Source organism: Crocodylus siamensis, chromosome 7, assembly GCF_052110815.1.
Source record: "Crocodylus siamensis isolate JL-2025a chromosome 7, ASM5211081v1, whole genome shotgun sequence".
NCBI classification, from domain to species: domain Eukaryota; kingdom Metazoa; phylum Chordata; order Crocodylia; family Crocodylidae; genus Crocodylus; species Crocodylus siamensis.
The window spans coordinates 71651179-71677011 of NC_143401.1; the positions used below are offsets into that span (position 1 = coordinate 71651179).

Sequence of the window (25833 nt, forward strand, 5' to 3'; positions counted from 1 at the left end):
TGATGCTGGAATAAAAGGGAATTCTATAACACAGACAAATAGAAATTATAACCAGGAAGGGAATTATTGCAGTCTTTAAAACCATTAACTTGGCTTTCATTTTAAGAGATCCATTCATTGGTTGATCCCCTGTCAGGACAGGCAGAGAATCAGGTCTAAATGACACATATCAGTTATGTGCTCTTTGGGAGAGGTTTCCAAATTTTAGAACAGAGAAAGAATCCAACTTCATGCCCCAGAAAGGGGATACCACATCTTTCACCTTACAATATTAAGTCTCTCCTCAGATCCCCTGTTAATAGGATTCCTTTAGCCAGCAGATGGATTGTGAATACAGGCAGTTTCATCTACTAAAAGACAACATAAATCATCATTGAGAAAGGAGAGACTGCAGTAAGGTTATCACCATACAGCCTTCTCCATGAAAGGTTTGCATTAAAGCATTAGTGAAATTAATTCATCTTTCATAAGAGCTTTGAGCAGTATCTGTGATCTATGATAACAACCAATTTCTCACTATGGGGAAAAAAAATTACTCAGCCCTGATAGACTACACAAATCTCCTTTTTTAAAATGGCCTAACATTATCTGGAGTGTTGCTCCCAGAGGCATCATTTGAGACTCCTGCCCAACCAAAAGGACCCATAAATCAAGGCAGAAAGTTTTGTTAGTTTTATATGCAGTGGGCTGTAATTATTTTGAATTGCATTATGCCTTAATCATTGTAATTACTTTTAGATCATCCTTAAGTGGCAGTAATAAAAAGAAAAGAAATCAGTCTTAAACCAGTTCACACACGCAAAAAATGTAAATGCCTTGATAAAGGTCTGGCTAGAAACATACAAAAGCATGGAAATTTAGTATGAAGGTTAATATACAACTCATAAGTCCTGTTGTGCCACTGCTGAACCCCTTACTCCCAAGGGTGAGAGAATGTTGAAGCCAATGGAACTACAGATGCAAGTACCTGTTCACCACTAGCAGCTGCTGCAAAACACAGCTGCTCACCTTCTGGCAGGTGTGGGGGACTGTCAGGAGAAAATAACTTCAATGGTCCAGACTCCAAACTGGCTCCAAGTTGCATTTTTGGGAACAATTCAAAGTGTCATTTTTTTTTATTTTTTTTTATTTTTTTACCTAAAAGGCCCTAAATAGTCTAGGCCCTACACACCTAAGGGACCACCTCCTCCCTTCCTGCCCACAGCAATCCCTAAGGTCAGCCAATAGCAACCTCCTGCAAGTACATCAGTATGCCAAGTCTTCTTGGCAAAAAGTCATGGAAAATCATTTTCAGTAGTTGCTCCTCAGCTCTAGACCGCCCTCTGGAGGCTTGCCAGCACGCAAGTCTGGACATCTTTCAGTAGTGCTGTAAGACTAAGACCTTCCTTTTTGGGCAGGCTTTTAGCAAACAAAGTTAGGCTAGGACAGTGTTTGGAAGGGACGGGATCTCTGATTTACAATGATATTTTAGCTCCCTTTTAAGTTATTTTGTTTTCTTGCCACTCCCCTATTTTATACATTATTCTATTAATAAGTTATTCTGTTAATAAGTTATTGTAAGCCAAAACTAAACTCAAATATTATTTAACCTATTTATTTTTCAAAATCTCAGTGGCCATGTCTACACGAGACATTGATTGCGCAGTTGTTACTGCATAGTCATTTATTACTTTTATAAACAAGTACTAAGTAGCTGTGCTGTAACCCAAGTTACTATGCAGCAGTGCTGACAAATGTCTTTTTTGTCAGACTACTACACAGCAGTGTTGCATCACGGTTGTTGCCGCATGATGCTACCGCACAGTAGTATCAGGCTACTGCTCAGTCAGCATCTCATGTAGACACGGTCAGTATAAATTAAAATACTACTAAAAAGCATTTAAACTTACCTGAACAGCTGAATAGATTCATACTTTTGATTGTATGCCATTTCTGCAAACTTAAATATAATATCAAATTTTTCACACATTGCTGCATCCTTCACCATCAGCAGCATGTAGTATATATATCTATATCAACATATTGATATAGCTATATTGATATATCTCCATATCGATATGGCGATGTAGGTGTAGAATATATAAAATAATAAGTAAGAATATAAAAAAACCCAAACAAAATCCTAAAAGGAAGATTTTTTGTTGAAGTCACCTCTAAAGTATGATTTTTTTTTAAAGATTACATTATTTATACACTAATCTTCATCTGAGTTTGATAAATGCATTCTATCTATATTATAGGTTTTAGGAAATAAAAAGCAAATTCCCCAGAGATTTAAGACTAGATTCTGATCTTATGTATTTAAGTAGGAGTAAGGAAGTCATCAGTACAATTCAAATCAGATTTTCACACCTTATAGATTCACAGATTGTAAAGGGCTGGAAGGGACCTTGCAAGGTCATTGGGTTCAGCCCCCCTGCACTAGGCAGGAAAGACAGCTGAGGTCAGGCGACCCCAGCGAGGTGGCCGTCCAGTCTCCTCTTGAAGATATTCCCAGGGTAGATGGTTGCACCACCTCTGAAGGGAGCTTATTCCACAGTCTGGACACCCTGACTGTGAAGAAAATTTTGAACTGTTGAAATGTTTTACTGGAATATACATACCTCAGGGAAATAATCCTGCGGAAACTTCTCTTTTTCCAGCATGGGCGTGCTTTCTAATGTATCTGAATAGATTTCTTTCCCAGTAACTTTCTTATACTTCTTAGCTGGGAAGAAATACAAAACACAATTAATGCGCATCTATATTGCAGCAACTAGCTTTATACAGTCAAACAGCAAAAAAGCAACAGAAATTCCAAAAGAGACGCAGTCTTGGCAGAGTCATTTGCCATGCAAAAGCTGAGCTTTTCTTTATGGTAGGAAAAGGCAAAGTTGGAACATAAATTAGGAAATATCCTAGTTGTGCTGGGTACTGTGCTGGTTTAAAGGCAATGGGAAACTTTAACTTTTTAAGTACTATTATTAGCTTCATGATACTTCACATACATGTAGATCATGATCTTATAGAACATTTGATAGAAATACCTGTCAAAATCATGGTCTCTGATATGTTTGATCAGGTCACTACTAATATCAAGAAATATACACCACATGGTACTGAACATGTTATATAAATAAAACAAATCAGTTAAAAATGCTGCAGTTTAAAAATGTCAAATGGTTCTATGATTTAACTATCAATCTATTTATTTTTAAAAAGTTATGCCTATTCTTTACCCTAGATATGATATAAATAACTACATAATTTATTAAGCAAACCAATACCAGTTACAATTTTGCTTCATCTTTGTGCCACGTACCTTTTATTCAACAGTAAATTGTAATCCCCTTAATCCATATGGGCTTGGCTCAAATTTTAAAAGACCTGCCCGGCTAAGGGAGTCATTTTTTTCTCGCATAAGTAACAGAGGTTACTTATCTTCACAAGAGCTCCAGTATGGTGGGGCGAGTCTTTTTGAGAGGCTTGCCACAAATTAGCCCCACACCCTCTGATTCCTTCCCTTTGCTTGATCTGATGCTCTGCTTTCTGCCTCCCTGCCTTGTGCATCCTGCCTGATCTGCCGCTCTGCTTTCTGCTCCCTGCCCTATCTGTTGCTGGGCTGCCTGTTTTCTCCGTGATCTGCTGCATGACTTTTGGTGAAACAGCCCATCCCATTTGCAGAACTGGAGTAAGCTATAATAGTGTACAAAAATCTCCTTGTATGTGCTGCATAACCACCAGGTGGGTTTCCAGATATAACCATAGTAGAATACCTGTGGCAGCAAACTCTTAAGCAGATGAGTCCTCAGACTTTAAAGAACAGGTGTATAATTGCTCAGTACTACTCTCTGGGGTCTCTCAAAAAGAAGCTGAGCCATCCTTCTACAATTCATAGAGCAATAACATTTCATGGTCAATAGTATAAAAAGCACACTGACATATTTAAATATTAAACACAACCCTCTCATTTTTGTAGGTTGTTGGGAGGTTACCGTCACCTAATGTAATCACCAGTTTCTGTGGTCTAAGTCAGATCTAAAATCTAAATGATTGGGGCCAACGAAATCCAGATGACTGTACTGGCATTACCTCATCACAGCTGTCTGAGGATTCTCCCACAAAAGGAATATTCAGGACAGAAAAACAATTAAACAGATTTTTGTGGCACCTTATGATAATTTAAGTAATATTTGAACAGCTGTTTCTTCACAACAAGATGGCATCTTGGGCTCCTTATGATAAATTGAAACTTGGGGAAGTTTGAAAACAAGTGCCAATAATGATTAGATCTATGGAAAAACTCTAAAATGAAGTTAATACAAACTGTGGTTTGCTTTACTTAAGGTACAGAGAGAGGAAACAGTAAATATATGCAAGATACTGAATGGTAGAGAAAAGGTAAATCGGACACTTTGACTAATCTATATCATAAATAAGGAACATTTAATGAAATACAAAAGGTAGCAACCTCAAAACTGATTAAAAAAGGAAATACCTGGTAACACAACACATAATTAAACCGTGCAAGGTAATGTGAGATGGTGTCAGAATTCAGGGAGAGCTGGAATATTTAAACTAATCAGAATACACAAAGTTGTAACAGAAAACACATGAAAAGTCTTAGGGGGCATATCCATAACACATTTATTATGGAGTAAATTTACTTTACTGGTATAAATCATTCTACCCTGTGGTAAAGTTAGCCCTCAAAAAGCAAGGGACAGTTATGCTCTGGTGTAAGTTACCAGTCATGGCTCCACTCCCTACTAAGTCAACTTCATCCAGGGGTAACTTTTTTTGTTCTATGCATATTGATTTTCAGTCCCTAGGTGACCAGGCAGCCAGCTTGGGGGAGCTGGTCACATGTCCATTTCATACTATAGAGTAAATTTATGATGGAGTAAATTCTAGGGTAAATCACTAAGCAGTAATCATATTTTGCATCCACCCTCTCACGATTCAAAGCTTAATCCTCCTACTGTAACAGGTTAGGAGCAGACCCTCCTGAGGTAGGAAGTACCCTGCACCTTCCTCTGATCTGATTGTTGTTGTGGTCAGAAGCAGGATACTGGACTAGATGGATCACAGTGTAATGTAGTATGTCAACCCCTACATTCCTAGGATGACATTGACAACTCTGCTAACACTCCCATTGCCTGCAAGCCAGCTTTCATGAGCCCAGAGGGTCAGTGATCCAAGTCATAGGCTGTCGCTTGGAGTTCTCTCGTTTCAGTCAGTTAACAATGGTGGGAGCTAACGGAGAACACTCTTCATTTGTTCCTTCTTTCCTTCCATGTGAGAACTCTGTTATTAACGAACAGGCAGTCCAACTCTGCAAAACTAAACTCCTCATATTAAGAATCAATCAATTCTGTTACTGAATAGCTACATCTTAGATTCACACAGGCTGTTCAGCATTTGGAACAAGTCCACTGATTAGATATAGCAAACAATATACATTATCATATGTAGGAGGGGCATACTCTATACTCTTCCCCCTTCTCATAGTATTTGATAGTCATTGTATTCTAGCTGGGTTGGCCGTTGCTGGATCTCTGACTAATTAAGCCTTCTCCTTCACATTTCTACTTCATGCCATCTGTAGATGACGCTAACATATGAGGAATGTGACAGAGAAAACTATTTGAAAGGTACCAAGGCTATATATAAAGCACACCGTTCTCCAAGTATTTAAAAAACATGTATGGAACCAATAGCAGCAGTGTAATACTCATAATAGTACTTCTATGTCCATTTAGTTCTTGACCTCTCTACTTATGTACGCCCATTATTACCAGCTTCAGGAGAGAAGTGGACTGAGTCCACCAAACTCATTTCATAGAGGACATAGGGTAGGAGTCATATAAACAACATGAGACAGTACTGTATCAAGTTTTGATAGTTACCGAACTGGACTGGATTTCCAACTAGCCAAGGAGAAGAGAAAAGCACTAGATATACTTTTACCAAACAGTCTGAGCTGTCCATTCCCAACAAACATTTGGTTAAACTCCAAGCAACACAAAAATTTGTCACTGTAAGTTGTCTAGATAAGGTATTATGTGTAATCACTAGAAGCACTTACTGTAAGCTACCAATACATCTGAGGGGGAGGGGGAATCAAATATCATTCTTTATGTGCCAATCACTTTGAGATCTGGCTCCCACTGGAGGACTAAACAAATATACTGAAAAACGCATGTGGCATCATTTTAAGTAGATCATGGATGGATGTGCTTCTTTTAGTGAGTATGGCAATCTCAGCAAAAAGATCCTGATGTCATTCAAGAGACAGAAAACATTTTTGGCAGCATACATAAGGCACAGCCAGGAGGAATTTCTGTTATCTGAGAACTGAAAGCTATTACCGAGAGAACCTAAGTGAATGTTAACAGGCAAGTTGAAGCATTTTGTCAGAAAGGGTTGGCTTTATTATCAGACTACTCTAATGTGAAGACCAAATATAAACTGGCAAGTTGTCATTTAGATGGACATTGAGAGAAGTGGTCTTAAGACAAGAGGAACATGTCTTCTGCAGCCTTTTCATGGGTAAGAATAAGGTTAAGGTTCTGATTCAGATCTAGCATCAATGTAAAAAGGTGTCCCTCCACTGAAGAAACAAGCTACTACACTTAACGTTGCTGTGCCTGAGACCAAAATTGGCCTTACATGTCCGTCAGGAAATCTACTTCTGGATGCAGAGCTTATTAGAACGTGTATCTTGTTATTAGTGTAAAATATAAGTCAGTTTTTCAGGGCTCTGTTCCTCATGAAAGATCCAAAACTTTCTGTGCAGTGGAAAATCATGAATCAAGCTTTGGGCATCAACATTTTTATTCTAAAATTGAAAGAATTTTTTCTCTCAGGTTGCATGGCTAATGAGAGCAGAAGAAAACAGAGACAACCATGTAAATGTCTTTCTCCTCAGAGCAACTATTCAGTGCCACCCACCCATGCAGGGAATTTTAAAAACTGCACTGACCTGTAAAAAAGGCTCACTGAATATTACATAAACATCTGGTTTTCTTTGCAGCCCTGTTTAAAACCATCTCCAATTTTGTTCATTTAAAAAAAAGATACTGTTTTTCACTACTGTTTGGATTCCCAGATGATTCAACAGTCCTGTGTGTCATGGACACTGTAATAAACTTGAGAGAAAATGAGTTCTCAGTTCCATCTCACCTAAAGGTGACACCTTCTTCAACATATTACTCCCATGCTAAGAGATATAACTGCCATGCTAGAAGACTGATTTAGTTCTCAGTTACGACTGAGAAAAGCTACTAACACTACTGTATCAGTTGCAGCACTATTTGTAACACCTGGATTTTTCTACTAGAATTCCTTCCTAAATACTGATCATCTTAAGCACAATTTCATTAATCAGATTTGCCTAAATTACTGATGTTCTTTACCTGACAAAGTGTTATCTATTTACTTTTACATGGCTAACTCTTTCTTTCTTTCTTCTGTTTTCCAAGTCTCCCTCCTCTACCCCTTTTACATCTTTTCTTTCAAAGGGTCTATAACAGCAAATAAGCCATTAATCAACTGTGAATAAACCAGAAAACCCCCTTTCCTCCTACAGATATCAGTTGACTCTGCCAGATGTCATTAGAGTTGGACATCTCTGATATATGACCACACAGAGGGAGGGAGGTTTAAATGGAATTGAGAGCAAAACCCTAGTTTGGTAGCACCGGTATGACAAAACTCTAGGCTCATGAATCAGCTGTGTAGATGCAGTTCACTTATTACTGATGCACAAAGCCCAATCATATGGAAAAATGAATAAATAGTTGTGAATGCTGTCATCTCAAAATATAGATGTATGTTTCATAGCTTTATTCATTAACCCCTTGATCTTACATATACAGTAGACCATTAGGCTAAATGTTCAACATGGCAACTTGGGTAGTATCTTCAACAAAAGTTGTGTACACAGCTTCTTTTGCAGTGTGCTGAGAATTTCTTCCATAATATCAGTCCTGCTTACATTTCATTTGATTAAGAACATCCCATATTGTAGCTCAGTGTCTATTAAAGTATTCTAGGTGGGTAGAATGACTGGATGTACAGGCTGACCTCTCATTAAAAGTTCCTACATCACTACTGCATTTTATAATGTTCCCTTTCAAAATAAAATATGCCATGAGGAGTCTCTGAAATTTTCTTCAAGCATCCAAAAGGACAATGAATAAGAGGATTTATGTTGGCTACATCTCAAATTGCTGTATCTGTAGAACTGCTATTCAAATATTTTACTGAAGAAAGACCCTATACCCTCAATTACATGAACAGAGGCAATCTGTCTTTATTGAGAACAAAAATAATGAATCTGTACAATTAAGACAATTAGTTCACTCCTAGTTATCACAGTTTCAATGATGTTTCAAATTAATGTGATGCAAGATGTAGTATTAATGTAATCCATCTCAATAACATAAATGGAGCCCATAAGATTTTTATATTATAACTTGTACTGACAGTTTAGAACTAAAAATTTCATAACATTTTTCAGTGCGTCTGCATGTGTGTGTATGTGTGTGCATACACGTGTGCCCCCACCCTCAAAAAAGTTTAGAGGTAATTTCTGTGATGCAGTAAATAAAACACCTCTAATGTTAAATGATAAAACAACATTAGAAAATTTTATAAGGTTTAGTAGAACCCACAGTATGAAGGCTCAGTCTGTTTAAAACAATGATGCCCTCCTCACTGACCAATGCATTTCTGATACAGCTATTTTGCAAAGGGATGACTGCTGCCCGACATTCGAAATTTTGATCTTACAACTGCCCCAGACTGCCCCATGCACTGATGTAACGTTCCTGTGAAGACACCGGAGTTCCTTTTGGCTCCAAATGTTACCTGGACAGATCGAGTTAGATAATATCAGCTGTTTGCTTTAACACGATAAATACTGAGATACCTTTGACAATCCCTACTTTTTAATTTCTCTGCTTACCTTTAAAATCAAACTGGTAGATGTTTTTCAAAGATTCATGAAGAAAGTAAAAGCTTCCTAGAGCCTGTTGAAAAACAAAAATAAATCAGCGTTAAGATATTACTTTGGTTTTATCTAAGTTTTGGATCCTGTTTTTCAAATGCAAAAAAAAGAATAAACTAAATACCAATAAATACAAACCTTAATTTTAAAATAAAGTGCACTTAATACTTTTTAAAAGGTTTTGTTTCACCTATTTTTCATAGAGTTATGAAGAAGCTTGTTAAGGACATGGATATGTAATATATACTTTAAACATACTAAATGAACAGGTTTACTGACTTAAAAAAACTTCGTAAGTTAAAATCATACTCAGAAACACATTAAAAAGCTTCTTTTCAATATCCTAAATACATACAACTGCCATTGCTATAGTTTTATAATCAAGGGAAGCATCACGAGCTCATGAATCTTTTGGGTTAAAGGTCCAACAACGTATTCAATGTTTTATGAATCTGGCAGACAATTTCTGCCTCATGTTCCTGGTGAAACAAATGTTTTTGGAGGCAGTGTGGGCTAGATTTGCCACTTGCTTACTGTATAACGCTGAGCAAAATATTTTAGCTGTATTTCTCAGCTATAGAGTGGATATACCTCTCTTACAGTAATGTTACAAAACCGGAAAAGTAATATTTACCTATCCAACAGGAGTGCTGTGAAGATTAATATATGTGTCTAATGCTCTTTCCTATTTTTAAATGCATCGGTCTCATTAAATAATGCATTAGGTGCCTGCACGTAATTCCATTAAATAATTTAAAATAACCATCATTTGCCCATTGATTAAACTTATTTTTTCTTGTATTTGAAAATATATGTTGCTTGCTAAAACTGTGAAATACTATAATTGTACTGTACTGTAACTGCACTACATTCAAAATTCTAGGTTTCCAATCCTCTTAAGTAACTACTGCATATGTATTATTGTGGCTGCAAAAATATTCACTAAGAATGATAGTTTGTCAGCCATAACCAGCTATACTAAACTGATGCAGCTTGTAAAAGGGACCATCTGAGGTCGGTCATTGCCTCTACTGGTTCTTCACTGACAGTAAAGGAAACAATAATCATTGTATTCTCAATATCCCATTTTATATGGAAAACAGCAGCATTTACAATATTCACTGAGCAAGACTATAGGAGGTAAGCAGGGCTTTACCTATAATTGCTTCTCTTAGGCACTGGAACTGAGAACAGGAAGACACTCTTTCCTTTAAATCATTCCTTCTGTTCCTGGTGGCCAGGCACATTGTTGCCAACTAAGGGCACCTGCATACATGCCTGACACCTCCCCAATGCTTGCTAATCAGCATGCACTGGAGCAGACTCAATTAATCAAGCTAATTAGCATGCTCTGGCAGCTTCATCGTCATGTGTATTCAGCATCCCCACGCTTCAAAATGGCAGTGAGGGTACTTTAACTAAAGCTCATTGAACAACCCTGCTGCCGTATTGAAATGCGGGACATTGAATACATGAGATTCTGTGGGTGCTTTAATGTGGCTCCAGGGACCCACTCCAAGTTAAGTATTCTCCTGCCCCACAAAACTCTTGAGCACGTGTAAAGATGCCATTAGTGATTTTGTCACTGGTTTTAGTTACAAAATGTATGTCTGCATGCATGTATTATGCATGCTGTAACAGTTTACTACGTAGAATACATGATAAACAATTAAGTGACATTTTTGAGGACTTCAGACAATATCTCTAGTGACATCTAGTAGCTTTTTGAGGTTTGTCTAGTGAATTTGTTTTCAGGAGTTGGCAATACTGCCCACAGTGGATGAAAAAAGAAAAACCACTATGATTTAAATGTGTAAGGCTGAGGAACTCTGAAAGGTAGGTGGGATTTCTTGGGGAAGGGACCAAGAACTGAGGAAGTAGAGATATGATTAGAATGGCAGAAAAGAGAAGGACAAAAGTCCTATAAACACAAGAATGGCTGTTCCCAATCTTTTGAGTGGTCCAATGCCACTTCCAGGCTTGGGGACCAACTGCAGCACTTATAACCACATTTCTGATTCAAGCTAATATGTAGTTATAGAATTGCTGTGGCAAGAATGACTACACCTTTAAATGCTGTGACCTCCAACTGGGTTGTACCTCCTAGTCTGGGCACCACAGTATACTTCCCTAAAGAATCTGGAATTGAATCTATTACTCTTGAGTCTCAATTCTTTTGCTGTCCAAAAATAGCTGCAAAATGCCCAGGACACCTGTCTCTCTCCATACACACCTACAAAGAGATCTGTAAAGAAGTTAACAACCACCTACCACAATCTGTTATGTATGTTGAAGTGGCAGAAAAATCTTGTAATCAATCTAAGATTGCAATATTCTTATAGTTCCATGGAGTATCAATGGCGTTTAAAAAAAGTTAACCAAAGCTTGAGAAATGAACCCCCTTCCCCGATACTGGAGCATTCACAATGACATGCATAAGGGGGCCAAATTAAAATTGTTTAGGCAAGCTCAGTTCTGGCACCTTCTAACTGCTTGGGGTGCTTGACTTCACCACCTAAATATTCTAATTCTTCTATTTTATTTTGGGGCATGGAATGTGAAAGGTACAGTGAAATTCCAGTCCCATTTACATCAATGGGAGTGTTACCACTGCCTTAAGTGGGGATAAGTTTTCATCCATAACAGTTATCATCATCACCATTGTTTTAATGTCTTTCCAAGTGTACACTGTGTTTCTTGTTTTCTTCTAGTTAGTAAATGGGGATTTAAGACATGTTAGAACAGGTCTATAGAATACCAAGAAAGAAAGAAAGAAACATACAACTTCCTCTAATAGATTTTATAGTTGAAAACCTAAATCTTTACATTTTTCATGACTGATAACTTTTTAATCATCTACCAAGTTAAGAGGAATCCGAGGAAACAACAGCAGGCCACACAGAGTCTCACTGGCAAGTGTAAAAGAACCAACACATTAAACAAAAAGGATGATTTAGTTTTGTTTCGTCTTTTTGCCTCTCTAGTGACAGAGAGACCCTCCTGGCAGAGTTGTGTTTTGGCTCAGTGATTGCTGCATTATTTATGAGAAGCTGCACATCTAGAGATTAAACATTTGCTGATTTGTCAAAAGCACAAACATGAGGTCCTGCCCATCTCCTTGACATATTAGTTCATCCAACGGAAAACACTGTCACACATTTAATTGATGAGTACACTTCCTTGTGACCCAGGCAGCCTGCTCCATTTTTTTATATGGAGGTGGCAAATAAGAAAAAGCAGGACATATTCTTGTATAGGACTCAAGGTTAACTATTCTGCAACAAGGACAGATTGCCAGGGGGAAAATTATACAAAAAGACAAAGTAAAAGAAAAGAAACAGAAAAAGAAAAGAAATCAAGATCAGTTATTTAATTTCTTAATATAGTTTCATTAATAATAAAAGAAAATGCTACCTCATGGTTTAATTTTGATTATATTCAAGCTCTTTGCTTTTTGCAAACCCAGGAGATTACTCTTCAAGAGTAAATAACATGGTAGTAGAGATTGTCCTTATAGAAAAGGTTTTTCTTACTTCACTCCATTCATACAGATTAAAATCACTAACCAATATTACACGAAACATTTCCAAGCTATTTTTGGAATATAACTAAGTCACACATGAAAAACCTCTTGATTAATCTTAAATACAGAAAGTTTGGTGTTAAAAATGCCTATCTTTTACAGTATACACTGATAACTCTTATAAAAAAACAGCAAAGAAGGAGCTCAGTTTTGAGAAATTTGTTTGAAGAATACCCTTTTTTTGCTAAAATTAAGTTACAGTGAGGATGACCAAACAAAGAGTACAACAATGTGACATTATATTTCAAAACTGCAGGCCAAAACATGATAAATTTTACTTCAGAAGTAATTCTACTGAAGTGGATCAGACTTTGAAATAAAAGTACTACCCAGCAGTTGTGTCTGCACATGAGCTTTAATGTGTATTAGCCTATTTTAACGTGCACTAAAGCATCACAAAAAAGCACTCTTTTGTTAATGCACATTAAAATAGGCTAATACACCTTCTCCTAGTACCTCACAACAGAACTACTAAATATAATGCGCATTAGCAGAAGTGCATTAATGAACATGTAGATGTGCCCAGTATGAGTAATCTATAGCCTTGAATTATTTAATAATAATGTCAGATTGTAATATTCTTAAACTGAATAGTGCTTCACAACATGAATGTCTCCATTCTCTTGTAATCACTAAGTACTTCCAAATGTAAGACTATCATGGTCCAACCTTTAATTTTGTTATTTATTTAGAGGGACTAACTGTAATGTAAAGTTTACAAAACAAATATTGATTCAAATGACAATAACTGGAATCTGATCTATGGTACACAGAGAGGCTATATAAAGTATCAAATGGATCAACTCTGAATTATCTAAGCTAGTGAAGACTGATATGGAATTTCAGACATCTATTTGTACAGTATATTTCAGATAGATCTGATACTAATTACATTTTTAAACCTTAAAAAAATACTTTATTGGAGGAATTAACGCTATTTCAACTCCTTTAGAAACAGACAAAAACTAGAATTTAGCTTTGACTGGGGCTGAAATTGAAGTCCTAGATTTACTTCAGTTTTACTTTATTGGAACAGATTTGGATTAGCATATGATCATGAAAATAATCCACATGTGCACTAAGGGACTGAAATCAGGGTTCACAAGCTATTACGTGCTTCACTTTTTAACCTGAATAATGTTCTTTTACTTAAGTATTGTGTGCATGTTTCCCTCGGTTTTAGGACAGAAAACGAAAACATCTGGAAAGTTGTATAGAATCGCATCATTTCTCAGCAGAGCTGGAACCTTCATTTCTACCACAGCTGTCTTCCACTTGAGCTGATGGAGTAATTGATGTAGCAGGTTATTGGGATTTAGGAGACCCATTGTCCAGCCATTATCAGAACACTGCTTTCTAGTTGTAGATACAATGGTTCTATAGTATAAAACCATTGCTATTAGCATTCAGATTACAGGTTTACTCTCTGAATTTAATTTCGTGCATTGCTCTACTTCTACAGAGCCGATTCCATCCTCTCAAAAGGACTCCATGGCTGTTATGTAGAATAGTGTAGCATATTGTTTGGTTTGATAATCAATGTTTAAAGCATTAAAACAGTTTTAGCTGTATTAGTAATGCACATAGAGGTTTACTAGTAATGAGTAAATAATATCTTACACATCCTCTGTCAGATTTTGATGCTGGCAATATTAAAGATGTGCTTTGAGTCTGGATTCAGTAGATACTAGTATATTAATCCTAAACACAATGCTTACCTAAGGTAAAACTTTAATGGAATGGAAATTATGGCTATCATTGCCTTCTGCATTCCAACAGATTTAATTAGGTTCACATATATAAGTGGCAACCTATAAACATGATGAAGAGTAGAGATGTTATCCACTACTATGGTTATAGGGAAAATAAGCAAAAAGCTTTCTTCCAGGGCCTCATTCACAGATAAATTCTTTTCTAGATCAGGTTATGTTCAGGATCCTGAGGAAAGAAAGGATGGAGAGCAGCAGAGTAATGACCCTGGACTTCAGAAAAGCAGACTGACTCACTCAGGGAATTCATGGGAAGCCAGGCTGAGGGAGAGAGGAGTCCAGGAGAGCTGGCTGTACTTCAAAGAAACCTTGCTGAGAGTACAGGAACAAATACACAGCATCCCAATATGCAGGAAGACTAGCAAGTATGGCAGAAAACCAGCCTGGCTTAGCAGGGAACTCTTCAGTAAACTAAATCACAAAAAGGAAGCTTATAAGAAGTGGAAACTTGGACAAATAACTAGGGCACGCAGGAATGAAGTCAGCAATTCCAAAGCACAACTGGAGTTGTAGCTAGGAAGGGATGTGAAGGGTAACAAGATGGGTTTCTACAAGTATGTCAGTAACAAGATGAGGAACAGGGAAAGTGTGGGTCGCTTACTGAATGGGGGAGGCAACCTTGTGACAGAGGATGCAGAAAAGGCTGAAGTGCTCAATGCCTTTTTTGCCTTGATCTTCACAGGCAAGGTCAGCTCCCAGACTACTACACAGTTTGGGGAGGAGGTAGTGAGCAGGCCTCAGTGGTGAAAGAACAGGTTAGAGAGACTATTTAGAAAAAACTGGACACATGCATGTCCAAGGGGAGTGGATAGGATGCACCTGACGGTGCTGAGGGAGTTAGCTGATGAGATGCCACTGGCCATCATTTTTGAAAACTCATGGCAATCAGGAAAGGTCCTGGGTGATTGGAAAAGGGCAAACAGTGCCCATATTTAAGAAAGGGGAATAAAGAGGCTCCAGGGAACTACAGACCAGTCAGCCTCATCTCAGTCACTGGAAAAATCACGGAGCAGATCGTCAAGGAAAGAAGGTGATTTATGAACAGTCAGCATGGATTCACCAAGGGCAAGTCATACCTGACAAACCTGACTGCTTTCTATGCTGAGATGACTGGCTTTGTGGATGAGAAGAGACCAGTAGATGTGGTGTACCTTGATTTTAACAAGGCTTTGATACAGTCTCCTGGATCATTCTTGCAGGTCAGCTAAGGAAGTATGGGTTGGATGAATGGACTGTAAGGGGGATAAGAAACTGGCAGGGGCACTGGGCTCAAAAGATAGTAATCAATGGCTCGATATCTAGTTGGCAGCTGTTATCAAGTAGAGTGCCCCAGGGGTCAGTCCCGAAGCCAGTTTTGCTCAATATCTTCATCATATTTTTATTTCACTAGTATATTTCTTGCAAATCTATGGTCTGTGCTAACTGAACTATTAAGGACAATAATCATTACAAATATAGCCAGACTTCTATGTCTGACTCACTTACAAAACCATTCTGATTTCCACCAATATATTTGTTATTAAGCACTTGTTGACTTTTCCCACAAATTATTTTAACTTCCGGTTCATATTCACTTTGGAATTTTTGTCTGTTCTACAATTAATTTTCTATGGTAGGATACAGCTTTACTCCCATGGATCACAACCTTGGCATAGTGGAGGCACTTGCATGCTACCAATGACCTCAAAAGTAATGCCATTTGGAGTTTGGTACTCTTGGTAGGGTCACTCATGGTGACAGCAAGGTTTCCAGATTAATAGTGATGCAAAAATAAAAAAGTCCTCAACGGTGTAGCAGACAGGTGAAGCAAGAGTATTTCACAATGGCTGCAAAGACAGATGAAGGCTGCAGCAGAACAGAAACCTCTGATGTTCTGGGTTTTCCTTGCCATCAGATCAAGGTTTTCTCCTTGCAAAATATTGTGTGGTTGCTGATATGAAATGGCCACATTAAAAGAAGGCACACACAGGTGGCTTCCTTCAAAAGCAAGTCCTATGGCAGTGGGCAAGTGGCAATGGGGGCAGGGGCTAGTGCTACTGTGAGCCCTCAGTCACAGAGTTGCACAGAAGCAGTGACTATGATGGCTGTTTTGTACTTGGAACTAAGACAATTGTATAAAATTCAGCAGCTGGAATCAGAACTGAGCAGACCTATTTAGGATCTTTTCTGTTCACTCCATATGGGGAGTAGACTAGAAGAAAGTGCCCTAAACAGTCTGTCTCATTTCATCTGACTGGAAAACCTCATCCAGTGGGATCATTCCATCTGTGATCCAAATCAGAGGGAAAGGGCTGTGATCCAACATCACCCCCTCGAACTATTTGCTTATTTTGTCTAGAAAAGAGAAGACTGAGAGGGGATTTAATAGCAGTTTTCAACTACTGGAAGGGGGGTTCGAAAGACGATGGAGCTAGCCTGTTTTCAATGGTGGCAGATGACAGAACAAGGAGCAGTGGTTTCAAGGGAAGGGAAGTTTAGGTTAGATATTAGGAAGATATTTTTGCACTAGGAGGGTAGTAAAACAGTGGAAACAGGTTACCCAGAGACAATGGACTCTCCATTCTTGGAGGTTTTAAAGACCCCAGCCAAAGCTTTGTCTAGCTGGATGATATAGTTGGGGCTGGTCCTGCTTTGAGCAGGGGGTTGGACTAGATGACCTCCTGCAGTCCCTTACAACCCTAATTTTCTATGATTCTATATTAATCCCACTTTGTTTCTTATTACATGATAAGAATAGATCAACAACACAAATAAATTATTTGCATTAGAACTCCAGCACTCCAATTCATATAGTTGAGTATCTCCTCGCCATACTTTTTAAAAAGAGACCCATTTTTTACCTTTGGCTATTATACATACTATCTATAATACATTTTAAAATGTAAATCTATAATAAATAATGTGAAACCCCAATTATAACTTATTCTTTGAAAAACTCTTGAAAATGGACACAAGAAGAAATATATTTTATTGCATCTTAGTAGCTATTTAAATTGATCATTCTAGCAATTATTAGAAAGCTAAAAAAAGTATAACTTGTACTGTTGTACAGATTCTATAAAAAAAGTGGACAGGTACTTTTACTATGATGCATGATTAATTATTTTATATTTTTGAAGGAAGGTTGATCTATCGGACATGTTTATTCAGTTTACATTATGCAACTACCATTTTCAGTAAGCACAACAAAAGTTTTCACAGTGTTAAGGAGATGCTGTTGCCGTGATGGTCTAGGAGATACGTGAAAGGCAAGAATTTTTGGGGGTGCTGTCTTTTAATGGACCAACCATATGATTGGTATAGACACCGTCACCCCACCATCTTCAGTTGAATGGACAGCTGTTTTCTCCACAATTTATTCTGATCTAACCATCAGTATTACCCTAACTTTCTCTGGACTTAACTTTAACCAACTAGTTTTCACGCGTGCCTAAGATACACATGAAGAAAATATTAAAACTATACTGCTGATATTTGAGGAAACAAAGCTATAAAAATCAAGCACCATCAGTGTAAAGGAACCCAATTGGTATCTCTTTCACAGCAGTCCCAGAAATTCATTAAGTTAAAGGAACAAAACAAAACAACTTAGAGGATAAAGGACCTGAACCAGTTCAGCCTCCACAAGAGAAGGCTAAGGGGGATCTAGTGGCTGTTTACAAACTAGTCAGGGGGGACCAGCAGGCATTGGGAGGGTCCCTGCTCCCCCGAACACTACCAGGAATGACTAGAAATAACGGTCACAAGCTGGCAGGGGGTAGATTCAGGCTAGATATCAGGAGGCGCTACTTCACTGTCAGGGTGGCTAGGATCTAGAACCAACTTCCAAGAGAAGTGGTGCTGGCTCCCACCCTGGGGTCTTTAAAGGGAGTCTGGGTGAACACCTTGCCGGGGTCGTTTGACCCCAGTACTCTTTCCTGCCATGGCAGGGGGTTGGACTTGATGATCTGCTCTGGTCCCTTCCGACCCTACTAACTGTGAAGCTACGAAACCATGCAACCATGCATGGCAATTCCTTGGGGCTGACAAGTGAGCGCATGTCACTTCCCTCTTGGTATATTCTAGCGAAATAAAGAGACAACCACTGAAGTGCCAATTCCTCTATTCATCTGAGTTCTGCAACTGTATCAAAATATCTTGTGTTCAATAGTGGTAAAGGGGTTAAAAGATCTAAGAAAAAAACCAGCAAAGGTACCCAAATCTCTGCCTACTACAAATTAACTGTGATAAACTAAGTCAATTCTCCACTAGCAAGAGCAAACACTGAATTTATGAACTAGAAACTGAAAACATCATTCCAATCACCTTAGTCATCCAACCCCACCCTCATATTATACATACATATCTATAGACACATATATATACACACACATATCACTGTATTTATGCATATCTATATGTATATATGTATGTGTGTATGTAGGGGTGTGTGTGTACGCATATATAACTACATACATATACATTTTCACTGTATTTATTTGGCTTAACGTGTGTGTTGGTGTATATAGATATGTATGTGTATATGCACACAGACACACACTGATTATATTTGAGCTAGCATGTAAAAACTATTTTACAAGTTATGACCATGACCGTTCACAGATAATACGTAGGTATCATTAATATTCCCATTGTTATAGGTTACTCAAAATTTCATCTAAAGAAGTGTAAATCTCTCATTTAGGCATGGAATCACTAAACAATTACCCAACTTGCTTTCATAGTAAAAAAGGTATTTTCTGGGAAGTTATGTGCAAATCTAGGAAACAGTTTAGAAGTTCAAAGGAATTCAAAGAGGACTTTTTAAGGTTTAATCTAACCTGACTCCCTTCTAATTGACAGATCTTTTGAATACAGAAGAAAAAGCTTAGATGGAAGAAGCTGAACTGGATCTTTCTCCATTTCTTTCAAAGGTATTCCATGACAGGGATCTTTGCTAGACATGCATATCTATGGATGTGTTTGTAAGAAGCCCCACTGTCACCAATTAACTAAAGTCTACAGCAAGGAAGCTACTTGTAGATGTATAGCAAAAGGAGGTCAATGTTTGCAGGTGAACAAGAAAGGACAGAGCATGGCCATATAAGAAAGTAGTATGTGCCTGGGACAAAAAACATTTTTTGTGAACTCCTAGAAATTAGCAAATGTCCATCATCAATGCTAGTTTACACATTCTAAGATACTATCAAAGATTTTGATTTTTTTTTTTTTAACTTTGGCTAGTCTGTTAAGACTCAAGCTGTCATTCAAATGTGGAAGGTAATTCCTGCACAGTAGTACTGTTTCTATCAAATATTTGCTTTTAAAGCTATGATTCTCAACCAGGGTGTTGCGGTACTGTGCAGAAGAATTTCTGTTATTTTTCTGTGGTCAAGAAACAAGTGAAAACGAAGAACTGCCATTTTTCAAGGGGTACCTTGAGTCTAAAAAGGCTGAGAACCACTGCTTTAGAGAGTGTTTTAAGAAAACTTCAACATAAAAAGGAATGGAAATGACCATTAATAGAAAATACTTATATATAACGTTTCCATCAGTAAAAGTTTTTGTACTGAAATTATATTACTGACTACAACAACCTAACTGCAAACTAAAGTATGTTAGTGGGTGATATTAATACATCTATATATATTTTCCCTCCCGCACATATATTCCTGAGGGCAAAATTAAAATTAAGATAATTTTATTTATATTAACAATGTTTTATATATAAAAATTTTATTTTGCCAATAATTTGGTGCCAACAGGTTTATTTTAGTCCTTAATTAGGTTCTCAATAGATAGTCAATATAATATTATGTGTTTTTCATATTCTCATGCCAAAAAGCTAGTTTGAAGAGAGTGCTGTTAACAGCAAAAACAAAAGGAGAGTTGTTGCATTACACATCTGGCATTGAAGAAGCACCACTTTTTAGGAGTGCAGTGAATAGAAACTAGATGAAAATCCTGATGTAAAAATCTCTACAGTTATACATTCATACGTGGGGTTTTTTTTATATAGGTATTGATGTAGAGCTTTTTAAAATCAATTGTGTAAGATTCACAAAGGATATACTCTGAATACAATTTAATTAATGTTCAGAGTAAATATTTACTGCATTACCTCACAAACTGTGATAAAGCTAATATTATATTATGAAGATTGCTTTAAATAAATTTAAAATAAATTGCCAATGATGACACAGAAACTGTAATTCATGTAGTCATAAAATCCATAATTAGCTTTAATGAATACTTAAAGTCAAAGTTCAATCCAACTTTTTCAATGTTTAACCTACTATATCAATATAGTTCAAGGAATCCATTCATCATTGAACATGACAACGTCTGAATATTAATTAGCATAGGCCACTGCTGACAGGAAGTCCTTATCTCTAACCAATCCTTCTGACTATAGTGCATGTCAACAGTATGTTTGTCACGTCTGATATTATTGATTACCTGCCTATTTTGCTAACTACAATTAAAAATATTTTACATATTTATAAACCTGACTGTCAAGAACACTTATTAATTTTCCATTAGTAAAATGTAGTCTATTAGCTGCCATATTTCAGTCAGAGGGAACACAGTAAATGAGCAATTGCAATAACTCTAGACAAGAGGACAATAATTTTACATAAAAGCATTCTTATTGGATAGAAAAGGGGATAATTTACTGAATTAATTTATGTAGCAATGAAATAAGGAAGGATTCAGATATTAGGTATGGTCCTTTTTATAAATACAAATTCTCTTGGTTTTCTTCAGAGTTTCAACAGTTCCTTTGAATATAATTACTTAATTTTTAGTCATAACTGAAAATTATACTTAGGTACAAGTAACAGCACTATGCTTTTTCATAAGTACTATGAAGAGTAAAACTCAACTTCTGCATTGAAAGGATTCGGTACAACTCTGGTACATGTCTCTTGCCAAATTCTGGCCCAGTGCAACAATATTTCCTATACCAGTGCATATAAAGGGTAGAAGTCTGCTGCATAACTGCAGTTTTTGGCATTTATGCACAGATTTGGATGCATCTGCTGCAAGCTGGAGAAAGGCCTCCTGGTCTTCTCATCCACGTGCCGAGTCAGGACACTTGCCTGGGAGACAGGTCTGGATAATAACCTAACTTGTGGCCTATTGGTAAGAGCACGAGGCTGGGAAGCAGGAGATGGAGGTTCAACACCCCTCTGTGTGTAGGGTGCTTGACCTTGAGTCTCCAGCTTCCTAAGCAAATGCCCTGAACACTATGCTGTAGGGCTAAAAAATGGAAGGGTTGCCCTCTTCCTGCTAGCGTCTAACACCCGCTAATAATGGATTGTTGACTGCTTACTAATTTGTAATTAACCTCATCTTACACAGCAACCTGCGTGAGCATATGGTGTCCGGCTATGAACGTGTTTAGTGGCTGTATATATACTTTTATGTTGTGAGCCAAATTGAAGACTATTTAAGTACCAAAAGTTACAGTTATGTGTGGAAAGTAAAATAAGATTCTATTTGTGTTCTGTAAAAACAAAATTAACATGTACATATGTTCTGGTCATTAGTGGCCTCACATATAAATGGATCCTATGAAATATCAGGAAACCTTCATTTTTATTTAGGAACCTAATGGTATCCCATAGGAAATAATTCAAGTGCATGGGCGTGCAAAACAATGTAAACTATACACTTTGCTTTGGAACACCCTCCACGGTTGGTTTTTTTGCTTTTACAGGCCTGTGGACTCTGAGGGAGCCAGCTTTAACTGGAAACTTTTGCTACATAGTGGCCACGTCTACATGAGACGCTGACTACAGTTGTATAAATAAGTACTAAATGACTGTGCTGTAACATGAGTTACTGTGCAGTACTGCCGAATGGCTGTTCTGTGATGCTACAAGTGTACAGTAGCACCGAGACTACTGTGCAGTAGCATTGTGTCACGGGTTCTGCCATGTGACGCTACTGCGTAGCAGTCTTGGGCTACTGTGCAGTCAGCTTCTCATGTAGACACAGCCACTGACTTCTGCAGCTAGGTTTTCTAACAGGCACTTAAATATATTTGATAGTAATTAATGCTTATATGTTACTTTAACTGTCTTTAATTATCAATTCAATACATTGAAAATCCTAAATTATTTAAATTACTGGTAATATCCAAACTGCAACTCCTCCTACACCTTATGTATAAGTTGTACTTTGAAAAAAAGTCTCTATATCTCAGGGCAAATTTTTAGTGCAAACTTATGAGGCCACTCCGCTAATTAAGGTACATCCTTCACATGCTTCACCTTGGCTATATACAGACATTCAGAAACCACACGAGTACAGCTGTTCATTATTTTTCTCCCTGAGCCACTCTGGGAGAACAACAACTTAGGAGCAACTGGAGTGAAATGGCTCCTGGGAGAATCTTTCTTAGGAGATCAAACACCTGTATGGGTACTTTAACTAGTCAGTATTTTCATTCATTACAACTATGTTGTGTGTATATATATATATATATCTAATCAAGACGAGAGTAGTTCTGCATTTCTATTAAAACTATACTTTTGCACAATAGTGGTAACAAATCACATGGAAACACCTATGGTAATTGTTGAAACTTGCCCTTGCAAAATAATTTTGATATCATTTTCACCTCCTCAGAACAAAAGATGTGAACAGAAGTGAATGAGAGATATGACGCAATAACAGGTTAGTTCTAATGTATCTAAATAGAAAATGACAAAGTGAGTGCAAACAGTGAGCAATGTGAAAGTATATATTTGTTAACTCTGTTCATAGTCCACTTGATCTAGTCTGCCTAAATTAACACTAAATACATATTACTCATTCAAGGTGGAAAATAAAAGATTGGGTACACAGATCAACTTATTAAAAAAGAATCTATCACTTTTTATTTGCAAACAAATTAGGTGTCCAGCTATTTATCATTTCCTGAATTAGACTTATCAGTCAAGGTACATATAATTAAACTGCTATTGTGTTTTTTTTCGCCTCGGGCCTCATCTACCTGACATGTAGATATCTGGAACTTAAATGGATCAAACCAATTCAAATAATCTTTTTGCCTAGCTCAGTAGTGGTGACTTATCTTAAACTGTGCATTTTGGATTTATCTTTAAGTTATGCCTTAATTGGTTTCTATAGCATAACCCCCTTTTTAGGACACCAGGTATGTTAAAATGTCAATTGTGTCAGATTCACAACTCTCCCAATAGTCACCCATTTTCACCAACTTGCTTTCTTTCCCCAGTCTCTCATTCTTCTCAGTAGACTTTCTTTCTGATTTTCTTTCTTCACCCCACTTAGACTTTCTCCTTACATCTTTAAGTAGTTCCTTATGAAGAAATATTAGCTACTCTTCAAGAATACTTTGTATTCTTCTGTTTCAGAGGAATGGTAATTTGAGAGTGTAGATGGTATACAGGCTTTTTAACCATGACAAGATGTAATCTTGATCACACTGTGCTAATCACTGCTTTCCATATTTTATACGTCCTCTTTTATTATTACTGTCACCAATGGAATTTCACTACTGCAAGGCAAATAGTGAAAAGAGTTCATTATAGTGTCATTTATTATGAAGATTCAATATTCTGTAAAATCTACTCCTCTGTATATTGAACTCATGTAGCTCATTGTCCAAATATCTTTGTTATTTCCATATTCTTTATCACATCCGCTCTATTACCATATTTTTTCAGACACGATATACCCCCCACATACAACATACAATTTGTTTTTATAAAGCAGAATGAAAAAAACAAAACCCTTTCCCTTAAACCTCTAAAACAGCCAGCAGCACCAGTTAAGTCAGCTGAGGGTCCAAGTCAGCTGGTACACTGCCCAGTCCCACTTCCAGAGCTGGATGGGCCCTCAGCTGACTTGGCAGGCAATGCTAATGGCCAGCACATCTACAGAAGGGGTACCAGGCAATTTCCAGCAGCTAACATGGAGAAAAAAGTGTACGCTGTAAGCAAATAAATACAATACTATAAAGTAGGTTCAGGACAATTCCTAGTTTTTTTAATAATAAAGACATTTTATAAGCCATTAACCTTTCTGATGCGACTTTGGGCTACATTTGTTGCTGAGCATTTACCTGGGGTAGCTGGAATCTTCCATGCAAAATGGACTGTAGTTTTAACTATCTCAGACTGGTCCAAAAATGTAGTTGGTCCAAAAATCCCAGGTTTCCAATCTTGGAGAGTAATTTCTGATTAACCAGAATCATTTCAGTCACTTTGTAATATTTTACTGGCAGTCTTTCTTACTGAGTTGTAGTTTGCTGGCACAATAAATACCATTAGCAAGTAACAACACACCTTCGCTTTTTTTGCTTTTTATTTCTCTAGTATATTTCTTACAAATCTATGACCAGTGCTAATTGAAGTATTAAAGACAATAATCATTACAAATATAGCCAGAATTTTGTGTCTGAATCACTCATAAAACCATTCTCATTTCTACCAACATATTTGTTACTAAGCACTTGTTGACTTTTACCACAAATTATTTTAACTTCTGGTTTATATTCACTTCGGAATTTTTTTTCCAGGTCTACAATTAATTTTCTATGCTTAGGCTGTAGCTTTCCTCCCATGGATCACAACCTTGCCATAGTGGAGGCATTTGTGTGCTACTAATCACCTCAAAAGTGATGCCATTTGGAGTTTGGTACTCTTGGTAGGGTCACTCATGGCAGCAATGGCGAGAGCAAGGTTTCCATATTAATAGTGATGCAAAAATAAAAAAGTCCTCAACGGTGTAGCAGACAGGTGAAGCAAGAGTATTTCACAATGGCTGCAAAGACAGATGAAGGCTGCAGCAGAACAGAAACCTCTGATGTTCTGGGTTTCCCTTGCCATCAGATCAAGGTTTTCTCCTTGCAAAATACTATACGGTTGCTGATATGAAATGGCCATATTAAAAGAGGGCACACACAGGTGTCCTCCCTCAAAAGCAAGTCCTATGGCAGTGGGTGAGTGGCAGTGGGGACAGGTGCTAGTGATTACTGTGAGCCCTTAGTCACAGATTTACACAGAAGCAGTGACTCTATGCGGGCTCTTTTGTACTTGGAACTCAGATACATAATTCAGCAGTTGCAATCAGAACTGAGCGGGCCTACTGAGGATCCTCTCTACTGACCCGTATGGGAAACAGACTAGAAAAAAGTGCCTGAACAGTCTGTTTCATTTTACCTTATTGGAAATCCACATCCAGTGGGATCACACTATCTGTGCTCCAATCAAGCAAATAGCAACATCACCTCCCAGAACTATTTGCCACATCTACAAATGAACATGTGGATCTTGGATTAGCTTCCTCAGTCATCCACAGACTTAACAGTGACTTCCCTATTTACTGAAAACCTCTCTTCCCTGTATCGAAATTGGTGAAATTTGAGGTATTATCTTAAATTTATACATTTCTAAATGCTATTTGTCTGCCTCCCTGAAAGGGTACTTCTTTAAGCATGCTATACCAAGTAACATTTTCAAAAATGTCTATGCAAC

At 37.4% G+C, this 25833-nt stretch overlaps 1 protein-coding gene across 4 annotated transcripts in view; it reads right to left on the reverse strand.

The window, feature by feature from the left end:
• Positions 1-25833, reverse strand: part of INPP5A (inositol polyphosphate-5-phosphatase A) — a 624592-nt gene that overhangs the window by 183971 nt on the left and 414788 nt on the right. For all 4 annotated transcript variants that reach the window (XM_090057772.1, XM_090057771.1, XM_090057773.1 and 1 more), the window contains exons 5-6: positions 8951-9014; positions 2604-2707 (exon numbers count right to left, since the gene is read on the reverse strand). In XM_090057772.1, the coding sequence (XP_089913898.1) occupies positions 2604-2707; positions 8951-9014 (168 nt within the window). The remainder of the gene's footprint in view (positions 1-2603; positions 2708-8950; positions 9015-25833) is intronic.